The sequence below is a fragment of the Oryctolagus cuniculus genome, chromosome 17 (assembly GCF_964237555.1).
Source record: "Oryctolagus cuniculus chromosome 17, mOryCun1.1, whole genome shotgun sequence".
Taxonomy (NCBI): domain Eukaryota; kingdom Metazoa; phylum Chordata; class Mammalia; order Lagomorpha; family Leporidae; genus Oryctolagus; species Oryctolagus cuniculus.
Genome location: NC_091448.1, coordinates 35458111 through 35471058, shown reverse-complemented (window position 1 = coordinate 35471058; position 12948 = coordinate 35458111). Strand labels below are relative to the sequence as shown.

At 36.9% G+C, this 12948-nt stretch overlaps 1 protein-coding gene across 6 annotated transcripts in view; it reads right to left on the bottom strand.

The window, feature by feature from the left end:
* The window catches only part of MED13 (mediator complex subunit 13), a 114977-nt gene that overhangs the window by 54035 nt on the left and 47994 nt on the right, over positions 1-12948 (bottom strand). For all 6 annotated transcript variants that reach the window (XR_011383550.1, XR_007911285.2, XM_051824707.2 and 3 more), the window contains one exon: positions 796-1009. Coding sequence is in view for 4 of the 6 variants with exons in the window: in XM_051824707.2 (XP_051680667.2) it covers positions 796-1009 (214 nt within the window). In the remaining 2 variants the exon portion in view is untranslated. The remainder of the gene's footprint in view (positions 1-795; positions 1010-12948) is intronic.

Genomic DNA, 12948 nt, shown 5'->3' with positions numbered 1-12948 from the left:
AGTAAAGAGTTGACTCTACTCAAATACAAAAAAGGAGGTTCTAAAGATATCTAAAAATAATCTGCCCCAGAAAATATGGCCAAGTACGTAGTTGCAGTTGGAATCTGAACCTAGACCTGAAAAACCCCCTAATTAGTGTTTTTTTTCTATTATACTTGGAGCCTTTCCAGTTATTGTTTACGTATTCACAAAAGGGCAACTAAGTAAAACTTTGTGAAATTAATTCTTTCTATGAAGCATACTACTGAGTAATTTTCACAATTTTACAGCTTTCAATCTTTATATTTTGTATACAAGGCAAATTTCTTTCCTATTAGAGTTATATTATTCTTAAAAGATGGACACATACTAAATTTTTATCTCTCTCATATGTAATATATATACTGATTTTTAAGGACACTGTAAGTTCCTGATTCACATATTTTAAATGTCATGTATTTTCTAACTCAATGATACATATTTTATCTTTGAAAACTAGTAATTCACTTACAGCATATTTTTAACTCACTGACTAAAAAAAAACCCTACCTAAATATCTTGATTTTAATTAAGACAGAAGATCATGTACTCTTAATCCAACCCAGCAACTTTAAAGTAAAAAAAGATCTTTTCATCACAGGCAACCATACTGTATACTACATACCTGATTTACCTATTCAAAAAAATCTATGCTTTTCTCAGTAATTGGTTTTTCTATTTAAGAAAAAAATATCTAAGTGTGGTAGTGTGTTACTACACAGTAGTACTACAAAATCATCAGTGACTCTTCAGTGTACTGTGATTTCTCTGACTCACCTTGTGTTTTTTCCCAGTTTCTCTCTCACTGTTTTGTCTATCTTTTTTATCAGGAAAAAGGAATTCTTCATCTCCTTCAACAAATGCATATGGATCAATTTTAGGTTCCTGTTCTGCATCTGATGCTATTGCTGAAAGATACTGATTTTTAATCTGATATTGCTGTACTAATTCATCAGAAACTTTTAAAGGCTTCTTACATTGCACCATTAACCTGCATAAAAACAAATTAGAAAATTGTATTTATTATCCACAAAAGCACAAAAAATTTCCAAAACAATTTATGAACCATGACATTTTTAGAATTACTTAGAATGATCTAACCTACACCCCTCTCCATGATATAAATGAAGAAAATGAAGCATAGTGTAATTTACTGAAATCTCAAATTTAGTAACAGAGAAATGGAGTTAAAACCCAAGTTTCCTACCTAATCCAAGTTTTCACCAAAATGTGTAGTCTTTTTGGTAACTCACTCTGTGTTCAAGTCCTCAAGCACACTAACTTGTCCCAATCCTTTCCCTGAGAGGAATGCTTAAATCTAAGTTGCTCTAGGATGGTGATTCTCAGATTACAGGCTTTACAGTGAGACAGGACATTTTAATACAATTTAGGCATTTATACAATGAAAGTATACTTTTCTTACTGTCCTCAGTGGATATACTTTGAGTTCAAACTTTATGAAGGCCTGATTTGTATTTCATATGAATAATTATTACTACTAATTCTGCTAAGATGTATTGCACGCAAAGTGATACTTCAGTTCAAGGACCTCAAAGTTTCTTTTATAATCATACTGAAATATCAATTCTTACATAATCAGTCTTCTGGTTCAACATGGTAATCGAAAAGTATATTTCTCTCTACTCTTTTAATATAACTAATAAAATGACCAAGACAGATGACAACACTGAAGTTGGAAAGATGAACTAGTAGAAATGAACAAACCAGAGAAAGGTGAAATCTAAGGCTAAAAGATGATCGTAAGTTGATCTGCATCAAAGAACCATGGAAAGCATCAGGGTTTTTAAATCACCAAAGATCAGTGTGCTTGTACTTTATAACCCAGATTGTAAATACAAAATGATTAGTTTCTGGTTTGCATAGATCACTTAGACTCTCAAATTCCTGTTCCGTCAGATTTACAAAGCTAAGGGTCACAAGCTGTCGTCAACAGCTCCATCTGACTCCATTCTAGGCCCCTCTCCCTCACACTGCTTCCACCAGCTTCCTTGATATTCCTCAAACAGGACACATTCCTGGCCATTCCTTCTGTCTGGAACATTCTTCCTACAAATGTCTTTAGTCATCTCCATTACTGCCTTCAAGTCTTTTTAAGGTATTATCTTCTCTATGGGACTTTATTGCAATACTACCCATCTGCCTAAGCAGTAATACCCCTGATCCTGCTGTATTTTCCCCCTACAGCACTTATGTTAACATGTAACTATGTTTATGATGACAATTTGTTTATCATGTGCATAGCTGATTGTCACTCCCACTAGATAAGCCCCACAAGGTCAGGGATCTCATCTTTGTTCACTGAATTATCTTAACCACCTAGAGTCTCTGGCAAAAATAGCTACTCAATAATTATTTGCTAAAAAATACATGAAATCTAAAAGCCACACAGGACTGAGACACTTTTGCAGTTAGTAATACTAAAATATATTATCTTGTACTTCCAAATAAACTATTTTTATACATTAGATAATACTGATACTCCGCTTATCTGTTGAGTACTGAGAAAAAAATATATAAGGTTTGGGAGAAACGAAGGTATAAGGACAATTCAAAAAGTTTGTAGAAACAGAATTAAGTTTATTTGAGTGCAAAAACACGGAAATTCATGCAGTCTTTTGTAACATACATTTCCCATGAACTTCTAAAAGACCCATGTATGTATGAATTTCAAAATTTTTTTGTACCAAAATAAATATTTTTAGTTCTACTTTCCACAAACATCTTGAAGTGCCCTTGTCTTTGCCAGCCTATAAACTCCTTGAATGACAGGAAGGTCACGGTTCATTCATCTATTCACTAATATCAGCATTGGCAGCATTCTAGCCTCTATCTACCAAGGGCAAAACAGGCCATCAAAACAAAAACTATTACGTTCTAAACACGCCATCAAATGTTCAACTATGTATCATTATTCCAAATATGCCCCCACATTTATCCCAAAGACTAAAATGCCAAGTTTACAAAAACTTTCTTCCATGGCAACACAATGTTAATACAACTTGTTAATGGAGATTATTTTATAACTAATCATTAAAATAGTTTTGTTCCATAAACATTTCTTAAGAGTAGCTCTGTATCTCACAATATTAGATCCTAAATAACTGTTGGATGACTTGTCTACAAGACATTCTCTAATGTAAATCTTATCAAAATAGTATTTTTTCTACTTTGACAAGTCCTCTAAATATTTATTTAAAACTTAAATAACTTCATAAGAAAGGAAATGGAGGGTATTATCCCTTGACTTTCATGTGGGAATTATGTAGAAATAAATGATTTGCCAAGGTCACATAGTGGCAAAGTTAGGGCTGGTAAGATTTTAAGCATTCATTCAAGTAACTACTCAGAAACACCACAATATAAGAAATCCCTCCACCCATAGCCTGAAAAACACTAGTACTTTGTGTAGGGGTAAATTAAAAAAAAAAAAAAAAAAACCTATACTTTTCATATTAAATTGTCTTCTCACAGAAGCATTAAAAACTGTCACACTATTTACGTAAGTGGTTGCTAAACTAGTGTGCAGTTATTGTTAAAAGGACTACTGCTAATACATAGTTTTATTAAAAATAAAAATGAGTAAATCAAATGCATTGCCTAAAGATGACTTTTTGTTATTTTATTGAATCATTCTCACAGACATCAGGATATGCAAAGAATTTAAATGTAGTCAATAATATCAATAGAATCAAGTCACAATTAAGAAATATAAATCATTTACATTATACATTTTTCTGTATTAATGCTGATAAAAATAGAAATAAACTGTGATTTTTAAGAGATGCCAGATTAAACTCCAATTATCATTTTGTCACTATCCACTTGTATTGTATACATATACTTTTGTAAATGAGATTAACATGTCCCTCTCCTAAAAGAAACTTCCACATATAGCCAAATAATAAACTACAGAGACAGTTTCATTATATATGAAGGTAGGTACAGATAAACTGGAAGAGAATCAGATACAGCCATGAACAGGAAGCATTACAAAACCCAAAGCATATTTAAATTACTTTTATATTATTCATTAATTATATCTCCTGCCTTTCACTATTACAATAACATACTATCATTTTAAGGTGCTGACTTCAACATGGCTTATGGTAGCACATACTTTTACATTTTTATTCAATAAGGTACGACAACATATTAAGACTGACAATTATAAGAGATAACCTATGGAGAGAAATGTTAAGGAACAGATGAGTTAATAAATCTCAAAATCCTTCTCCTTTTTTCAAATGGTACTACTTCTAGAACTACTCATATATTCAATATAAATTCTTACACTCAAACTAGCTGTCTAAAGTACAGCTTTATTGCCTTAAATAACAAATATAGAAGGCTTACTTAAAAAATTGAGTAGTCAAAACTAGTTTATTTAATCAGAGACTTCTATGAAATAAAGGCATTCAAAATTACCTGTAAGGGATCAAATAATGCATTCTATACATAGAACAGAATCTGGCAGATAACTAATATGACACAGAAGCTAATTCTAATGATTAGTATCAAGGTTAAGATAACCTGATGTACCCTGACCACAGAACAAAACATTAGGAGCACTATGCTAAAGAACAGTTTCTTCTTTCAGCATTTAGAAAGGTTTCCCTCGGAATCATAATAGCAGACTATTTTAATCAAACATGAATTCTACCAAAACTAAGCACTGGGGCCAATGTTGTGGCACTGCCAGTTAACTCACTACTTATGACACCAACATCCCATAAGGGTGCTTTTTCAAGTCACAGCTGCTCCATTTCCAATCCAGCTCCCTGCTAACAAGCCTGGGAAAGCAGCAGAAGACAGCCCAAGTAGTTGGGCATCTGCCACCCACGTGGGAGACCCAGAAAGAGTTCCAGTCTCCTGGCTTCAGCCAGGACCAGCCCGGGCCAATGCAGCCATTTGGGGAGTAAAACAGCAGATGAAAGATCTCTAGACTCCTGACTTTGATCTAGTCCAGCCCCAGCCATTAAGGCCATTTGGGGAGTGAATCAGATGATGGAAAATCTCTCTCTCTCTCTCTCTTCTTTGTTAAAAAGATTTCTTTATTTGGTTGAGAGATGGCATTAGAGAGAGGCAGAGAGAAAGATTTTTCATCCGCTGGTTCACTTCCAAGATGGCCGCAACAGACGGCGCTGCGCCAACTCAAAGCCAGGAGCCAGGAGCTTCATCTGGGTCTCCTGCACAAATGCAGGGGTCCAGTCCAAGGACTTGTGCCATCTTCTACTGCTTTCCCAGGCTATAGCAGAGGGCTGTATGGGAAGTAGAGTAGGCAGGACTCAAACCGGTGGCCATGTGGAATGACAGCACACTAGGCGGCAGCTTTACCAGAAACACCACAGCACCAGCCCCAGTAAATAAATCTTAGGAAAAAACAAAACAAAACCCAAGACTATTGTTTACTGTCATTTATCCACTATTAAGGGAGAATACTGCCACCTTAAAGAGCAATCAATGGAAACCGTTTATTTTAACCAAATGGAAAATGAATAAATAAATGAACCAAATGGAAAATGAATAAAACAAAGCTCTGAGTTTCTTCTCATTCCATAATTTCCTATGAAGACACACACACACATATACTTATATAAAAGTCAACCATTATTATAAAGCAACTTGTTCTTTCTAGTGATCTATTTTTTCTTTGCATTTTATATCTGTTCTAAATGGATTATCAATGCTTCTTCTCATAACTTTCAGACACATGATCCCAACTGCCTCATGGAATCTCTAAGAAGGCACCTCAAACTGAATTCACATTTTCATACTGTACACAACTGAAATCATTTAGCACAGAGAGAGAAGGATACAATCTCAATCCCTCTCTTCCAAGGTAACATGGATTAACAATTTATATTATCTTATTAAGATGAAAAAATATGTATGAATATACTACCATGTAATTGTTTCTGTACTTTATAATCTATCTAGAGGTCTTCGCATATTAGCTCGTACGTATTTCCCTTGTCAAAGTGGATATGCCACTATTACTTATTTAGCAAAACTTTACCTTATTAAAGTACATCAATAATTGTTTCATGATGCTCCTATTCTGAGAAACAACTTTTAAAGATGCTAAAATCCAAGTTTGCTATGATTTAACCTACAACAGCAAAAAAGATGGTAGGAAAACCTTAGAATTTGTTCTTCATCTTTCCATCTCAGAAATTAATATGCCTATTCTTCATCTCTCCTGCTACTCCTATACTATCCTATTCAGCTGGCTGCAAAGTTACTTCCAGTCTACTTCACAGCATCTGTAACCTTCCTACATCTCTGCACCCCTGCTGTTTCTAATTTCCTGGCAAGAGTCTTACATCACTTTGTCCTAGCTACTCAAACTCATGTCCAAACTGATCTCCTTTTATACATGCCTCTCTCTTCATTATTGAAATGAACTTTCAATCATGTTATTTAATCTTTCCAAAATCATTCTGCTCCAAAATCTTACTTTAGCTCACTCAAAAAGCTTATAATAGACCTCCCCATCATCTCAACAGTAATATATAATCTTATGAAAACATTTTGCTATTCCACTCTAGTTCCCTACCTCACTTTTAAAGTCTCATCTCTCATCATGACACACCAAACTACTAGGCAGCACCCCTGTAATCTAATCATGTCCAACTATATAAAGCTTCTAGATATCTACAGATGGAATATTTCCTGCTCTGTTGCTCTGCATCCCTACTGTATTTCATTTATACCTACATCAGAGAATTTAATCTGTTCATTTCCATTAGAATACAATTTCATTTAAGACCAAGACCAAATTTATTTTATATCCTAACAGTGCCTCACGGCACCTTGTATACAACAGAAACTTTAAACTGATAGAGAAAACATATCTTTGAATATTAATGTAAAAAGAAAGAAAATATGGAGGAAGAAAGAATTTGGAGGACTTTTAACAGTCCTATAAGGAAATTCATTAAAATTACCTGCTACACAATTAAACACACTTTCCAAGCTCAAAGCATGGGAAGACTACAAATTTATAAACTCTGGGGTATTAACTCACAAATTTACTGAAATAAAGCAAACTAGGCTTTCTATAGCTAAGAAAGGTGTTTGATTCACACTACAGCTTTAAAACTGTAAGAGCTTCTATGAAGAATTTAAGGATGTTGTTTAAATGCCACCAAGAGAAACTAACATAATTCGCAGAATTCACTTTAATGTCAGGGGTTGTCATCTGACTTTGTCACATTCTACAGATGTTATTCTTTGATCCTCCTCATTCAAGCAATGTTAATTAATAAAAAATACTGAATTATCAAGTTATTCCAGTAACATCCTTTTCACTATGGGGGAGCAATCCTATTTCATCATAATAAAAACACTGAAGACTATACCAAGTATTTCACTATGTGGTTTGGGTGGGAGGTGGTGGTGAAGGTTACTAAAATAATATGGAGGGATGAAGCTAATCATTAAACATCTTTGGGGGGGCCGGCGCCATGGCGCAGTAGGTTAATCCTCTGCCTGCTGCGCCAGCATCCCATATGGGCACCGGTTCTAGTCCCGGCTGCTCCTCTTCCAATCCAGCCCTCGGCTGTGGCCTGGGAAAGCAGTGGAGGATGGCCCAAGTGCTTGGGCCCCTGCACCCACATAGGAGACCGGGAGGAAGCTCCTGGTTTCTGGCTTCCGATCGGTGCAGTTCTGGCCGTTGCAGTCATTTGGGGAGTGAACCAATGGAAGGAAGACATTTCTCTCTCTCTCTCTCTGTCTGTAACTGTACTTCTCAAACAAAATAAATAAATAATCTTTTAAAACTATCTTTGGGGTATCTAACTTAACAGCTATTATTCCAGAGTTCAAATGTCTATGAAAAGTTATTCATTTCATTAAAACACTGTAACATTATTAACATTTTGGGCTGAATAATTCTTCATTGTGGCACACTATCCTGTGCACTGTAATGTATCTGGCAGCACTTCTGGGTTCTACCTACCAGATGTCAGTGCCACACCCTCAGTTTGTCTACAGCCATTGCCAAAGGTCATCTGGGTATGGGGCTAAGGGGCAGAAAAACTACCACAACTGAGAACTAATTCCACAGAACAATTCCAGGAAAAGGACACAACCACTCAGATGACAAAAACATTAAAAAATAGTCAAACACACTTCTACCATATTAAGTATAGAACAAACATATTCCATGAGTGTTTCTTAGTTTCATATAGGAGCTAAGCCTCTGATGGTTGACCTTTGTTAATATTTATCACATCTACTAATCTACTATTATGCTATAAAGCAAGGCACACTATCTAAAAAATGTGTTGTGAAACAACACATATTTCAATAACTAGCATAACCAAAACAACCTTCACTTGAGACATAAAATTACCACAAAGAAAAAAACACTTTTATTCAAACATTTTTCCTTTTCTATAATGCAGAAAATATGGCGGCCATAACTAAGCAGAAACAGAAGTATGTTAATATCTTAACTTACATAATCATAACTCAGCACCACTCTACTCTGTATGCTTCTTTTCTACACTATGTTTCTTCTTTCTGATTCTTAGTAAGAAAAATGTCAAATAATTTAAGAACAGATTCTAAGGTTAAGCTGGATAACGTTAAACAATCACTACTCTTATTTTAAAATACTCAAGTATTACAGGGGCATATTGTCATTTCATTCAAACAGTTGTGAAATTTTTACTTGTGTCAAGGATTGTTCTAGGAGTATGTATGTGTGTGTTTATATTAGAAGAATACAGCAGTAAACAAAACAAAGTCCTTGCCCTCATAGGGTTTACATTCTAATAAGGAAAACATAATTAACAAATACATTATATAATTTCAAATAATGATATATTTAATATATATCATTAATGAGATTAATTAGAGAAATTGAAGCAATATATCAGATAGGCAAGGATACTAGGGAGAAATGACAGACCACAGTTTAGACAGAATGATTAGTATAATCCTCCCTGAGAGGGTAACATAGGAGCAGGACTGAAAGACAGGAAGGGCTGATCAGTTCTCTCCCACTCTGTAATGCCTTGAGGAATGGGCTTGATTTTTTGAAGGAATAGCAAGAAAACTGATGTGACTAAACCAGGAAGCAAATAGGATTTTAGTAGATGAGGGTGAAGAACTAGCTAGGCAGGAAGTTGTGTACAGTCCTACACATCAGGAGAAAAGGTTTGGATTTTATTCTGTGCATAAAGGGAAACTATTGGAGAGGATTAAGCAAATGAGTAACTAATATTTAATGTATAATAATCACTCTGGATGTTGTGCAGAGAATGTATGTAGAAAAGTACAGAAACAACGAGATTAACAGTTCAGATAAGAGCAGAGGCTAGCTTAGATTTATATTACATTTAGCACACATAACACTAAGATTTTTTAAGACCTATTTTCCAAGATATAATATGCTTTCAAGAGGCCCAATGACACACTATTTAATGTTAGTAGACTTCCATGACCAGAAGAGTATCCTAAAATAAATTTAGGAAAATTTTAATTAATTTTAAGTAAAATCAAACTAGAATACTTTTAGATTCAAGTAATAGAGGCCAACATTGCAACACAGCAGGTGAAGACACTTCCTGCAAGGCCAGTATCCCACACGATCGCAGGTTCGAGTCCTGGCTGCTCCACTTCCAATTCAGTTCCCTGCAAATATGCCTGGGAAAGCAGCAGAAGATGGCTCAAGTGCTTGGGCCCTCTGTACCCACGTGGGAGACCTGGAACAAACTCCTGGCTCCTGGTCTCAGCCAGGACCAGCCCTAGCATTTACAGCCATTTGAGGAGTGAACCAGTAGATCTCTGTCTCTATTTCTCAAAGATCTCTGTCTGTCCTTCTCTCTCTCACTCTGTAACTCTGCCTTTCAAATAAATATATCTTAAAAAAAAAAAAAGATTCAAGTAATACATCAAGCACAGAGATTTGTCTGCTAAAATGATATAAAGGAATTTTAAAAAAGAACAAATCTTGGGGCTAGTGCTGTGGCATAGTGGGTAAAGCCACCACCTGTGGCACCAGCATCCCATATGGACACTGGTTCGAGTCCCGGACGCTCTACTTCTGATCCAGCTCCCTGCTAATAAACCTGAGAAAGCAGTGGAAGATGGCCCAAGTGCTGGGGACCCTGCACCCACATGGGAGACCCAAAAGAAGTTCCTGGCTTTGCAATGGTCCAGCTCTGGCCATTGCAGCCATTTGAGGAGTAAACCAGCACATGGAAGATACTTTTCTCTCTCTCTCCAACTCCAATTCTAATTCTTGACTTTCAAATAAATAAATAAATCTTTAAAAGAAAGGGAGAGAGAGAGAGAGAGAGAGAGAGGGAACAAATCTCTAACAGTAGAGAATGGACAATTCCCTAAATCTCAAGGAAGTGCCAATCAGAAAAAACACAGTAGAGAAAAATTCACAGACTAGGATTAAACCAGAGGACTACAGGCAAACTTTACAAACAGGAGAGTCAAACTGTCTAGAAAGATCAGAAGAAATCTGAATTTAAATTTCTAGAAAGAAATGAGAAAAAGTTGAAAATGGAGGAATAGGAAGGTTACTTTTGAAGGAAAATGCATAAACTGCCTGGTAAAAATAGGATCTAGTGGCCGGCGCCGCGGCTCACTAGGCTAATCCTCCGCCTTGCGGCGCCGGCACACCGGGTTCTAGTCCCGGTTGGGGCGCCAGATTCTGTCCCGGTTGCCCCTCTTCCAGGCCAGCTCTCTGCTGTGGCCAGGGAGTGCAGTGGAGGATGGCCGAGGTGCTTGGGCCCTGCACCCCATGGGAGACCAGGAAAAGCACCTGGCTCCTGGCTCCTGCCATTGGATCAGCGCGGTGCGCCGGCCGCAGCGCGCTGGCTGCAGCACGCCGGCCGCGGCGGCCATTGGAGGGTGAACCAACGGCAAAGGAAGACCTTTCTCTCTGTCTCTCTCACTGTCCACTCTGCCTGTCAAAAAAAAAAAAAAAAAAAAAGGATCTAGCACTTATATTCTGGAATTTTAGGGACAATTCTTAATGTCCCCAAAGAACCCCTGAACTAGATATCCTAAAGATAACTGCTGGACACTAATACATATATATACTAAAATATTTATTGATTGAGCAAAGGCTGCCAATCAACAAACTCTGACTAAATATATAAAATTTCCAATCACTCCATCTATTCTCTCACTCTAAAATGCATACAAAAACTATCAGAAATATGATGAAGCATAACAAAGGGAAGATCAAAATAAAGCACTTCTAAAGGGAAAACAGGACATTAAACAAGGATTCTTTTTTTCTAAGCTATGTGACTCTCCTACTATTCATATACTCTGCCTGCATTCTCCTCTAGCATATTCTAGGCTATGACATTTCTTCTACTGTTTCATCTGATTTTGAGAAATAAAAATTAAGAATTCAAGAAAGGACTACAAGAAAGTTGAGGAATCTCCTTAGACCATAGAGCAAAAAAAAGGAATAAAAAAGAAAGGACTGGGCATTTGAGCAATCAAGATGCCAGTAAGATGCGTACACCCCAAATCAGAGTACGTGAGCTTGATTCTCAGCTCCGGCTCTGAATTTCCGCTTACTGCTAATGCAGACCTGGGAAACAGTAGATGACAGGATGCTCAAAAAGCTGGATCCCTGCCATCCACGTAGGAGATGTGGATTGAATTCTTTGCTTCAGCCTGGTCTAGCTCTGCCATTGTGAGCATTTGGAGGGTGAACCACAGGATGGGAGCCCTGGCTCTCTCTGTCTGCTTCTCAAACAAAAATGTTTTTTAAATAAAATTAGAAAATTACAAAAGCTCACAATCTGAATCTGAAGTTCCAAAGAGAATCTGAGGAAGAAAAAAATAATTTCCCAGTGGTGGGACATAAAAAAAGACTTTTTTTTTCTTTTTGACAGGCAAAGTTAGACAATTAGAGACAGAGAGAAAGGTCTTCCTTTTCCGTTGGTTCACCCCTCAAATGGCTGCCACGGCCGGCATGCTGCGCCAATCCGAAGCCAGGAGCCAGGTGCTTCTCCTGGTCTCCCATGGGGTGCAGAGCCCAAGCACTTGGGCCATCCTCCACTGCACTCCTGGGCCACAGCAGAGAACTAGCCTGGAAGAGGGGCAACCAGGACAGAATCTGGCACCCCAACCAGGACTAGAACCCGGGGTGCCAGCGCTGCAGGTGGAGGATTAGCCTATTGAGCCGCGGCGCCAGCCAAAAAAAGACTTTAAATTAAACGAGCCCTTCGAGTATCTAGCACAAGAACAGGAAGGAAAAAATAAACCATTCTATGTACATTCTATGTTTGTGAAATTTCAGAATTCTGAAGCTGTAAGACCCTCAAAGCTCTAACTGCCTCATGGTGGTAGCAGATGACATTTTTAAATACCTGAAGAAGAATGTGATAGATCACACATTTTCTCTGATACACTGGACATTAGAAGATAGTAAAGAGATCCTTAAAGAGCTCAAAAGAAAAATTATTTTCAACTAAGAATCTAATACCTATTCAAATTACTAAGCCAATTATGAAGGCAAAAATCAAGTCATTTTAAGGAATGCAAGGACATCAAGTTTATCTCCCACACTGTCTCTGAGGTACTTAAGAGATTCGCAAAACAAACAAAAAAAGGCAAAAACAAAGTCACCAATTTACACGGAACAGTGGTTTAAACTTAGCAGGCTACTGAAATAAAATCCTACAAAGAGCTAGAAAACAAGTCTAAAAAGCAACTGTTCCTTATTATAATAAAACATCATGGTAAAGTTATAAATGCCTGGGGTTAGCATTGTGGTACTGTGGGTTTATCTGCTGCCTACAACACCAGTATCCCAAATGGGTGCTAGTTTGAATCCCAGCTGACCCACTTCCGATCCAGCTCCCTGCTAATGCACCTGGAAAAGCAACAAAAGATGGCCTCATGTACTAGGGTCCCTTATAC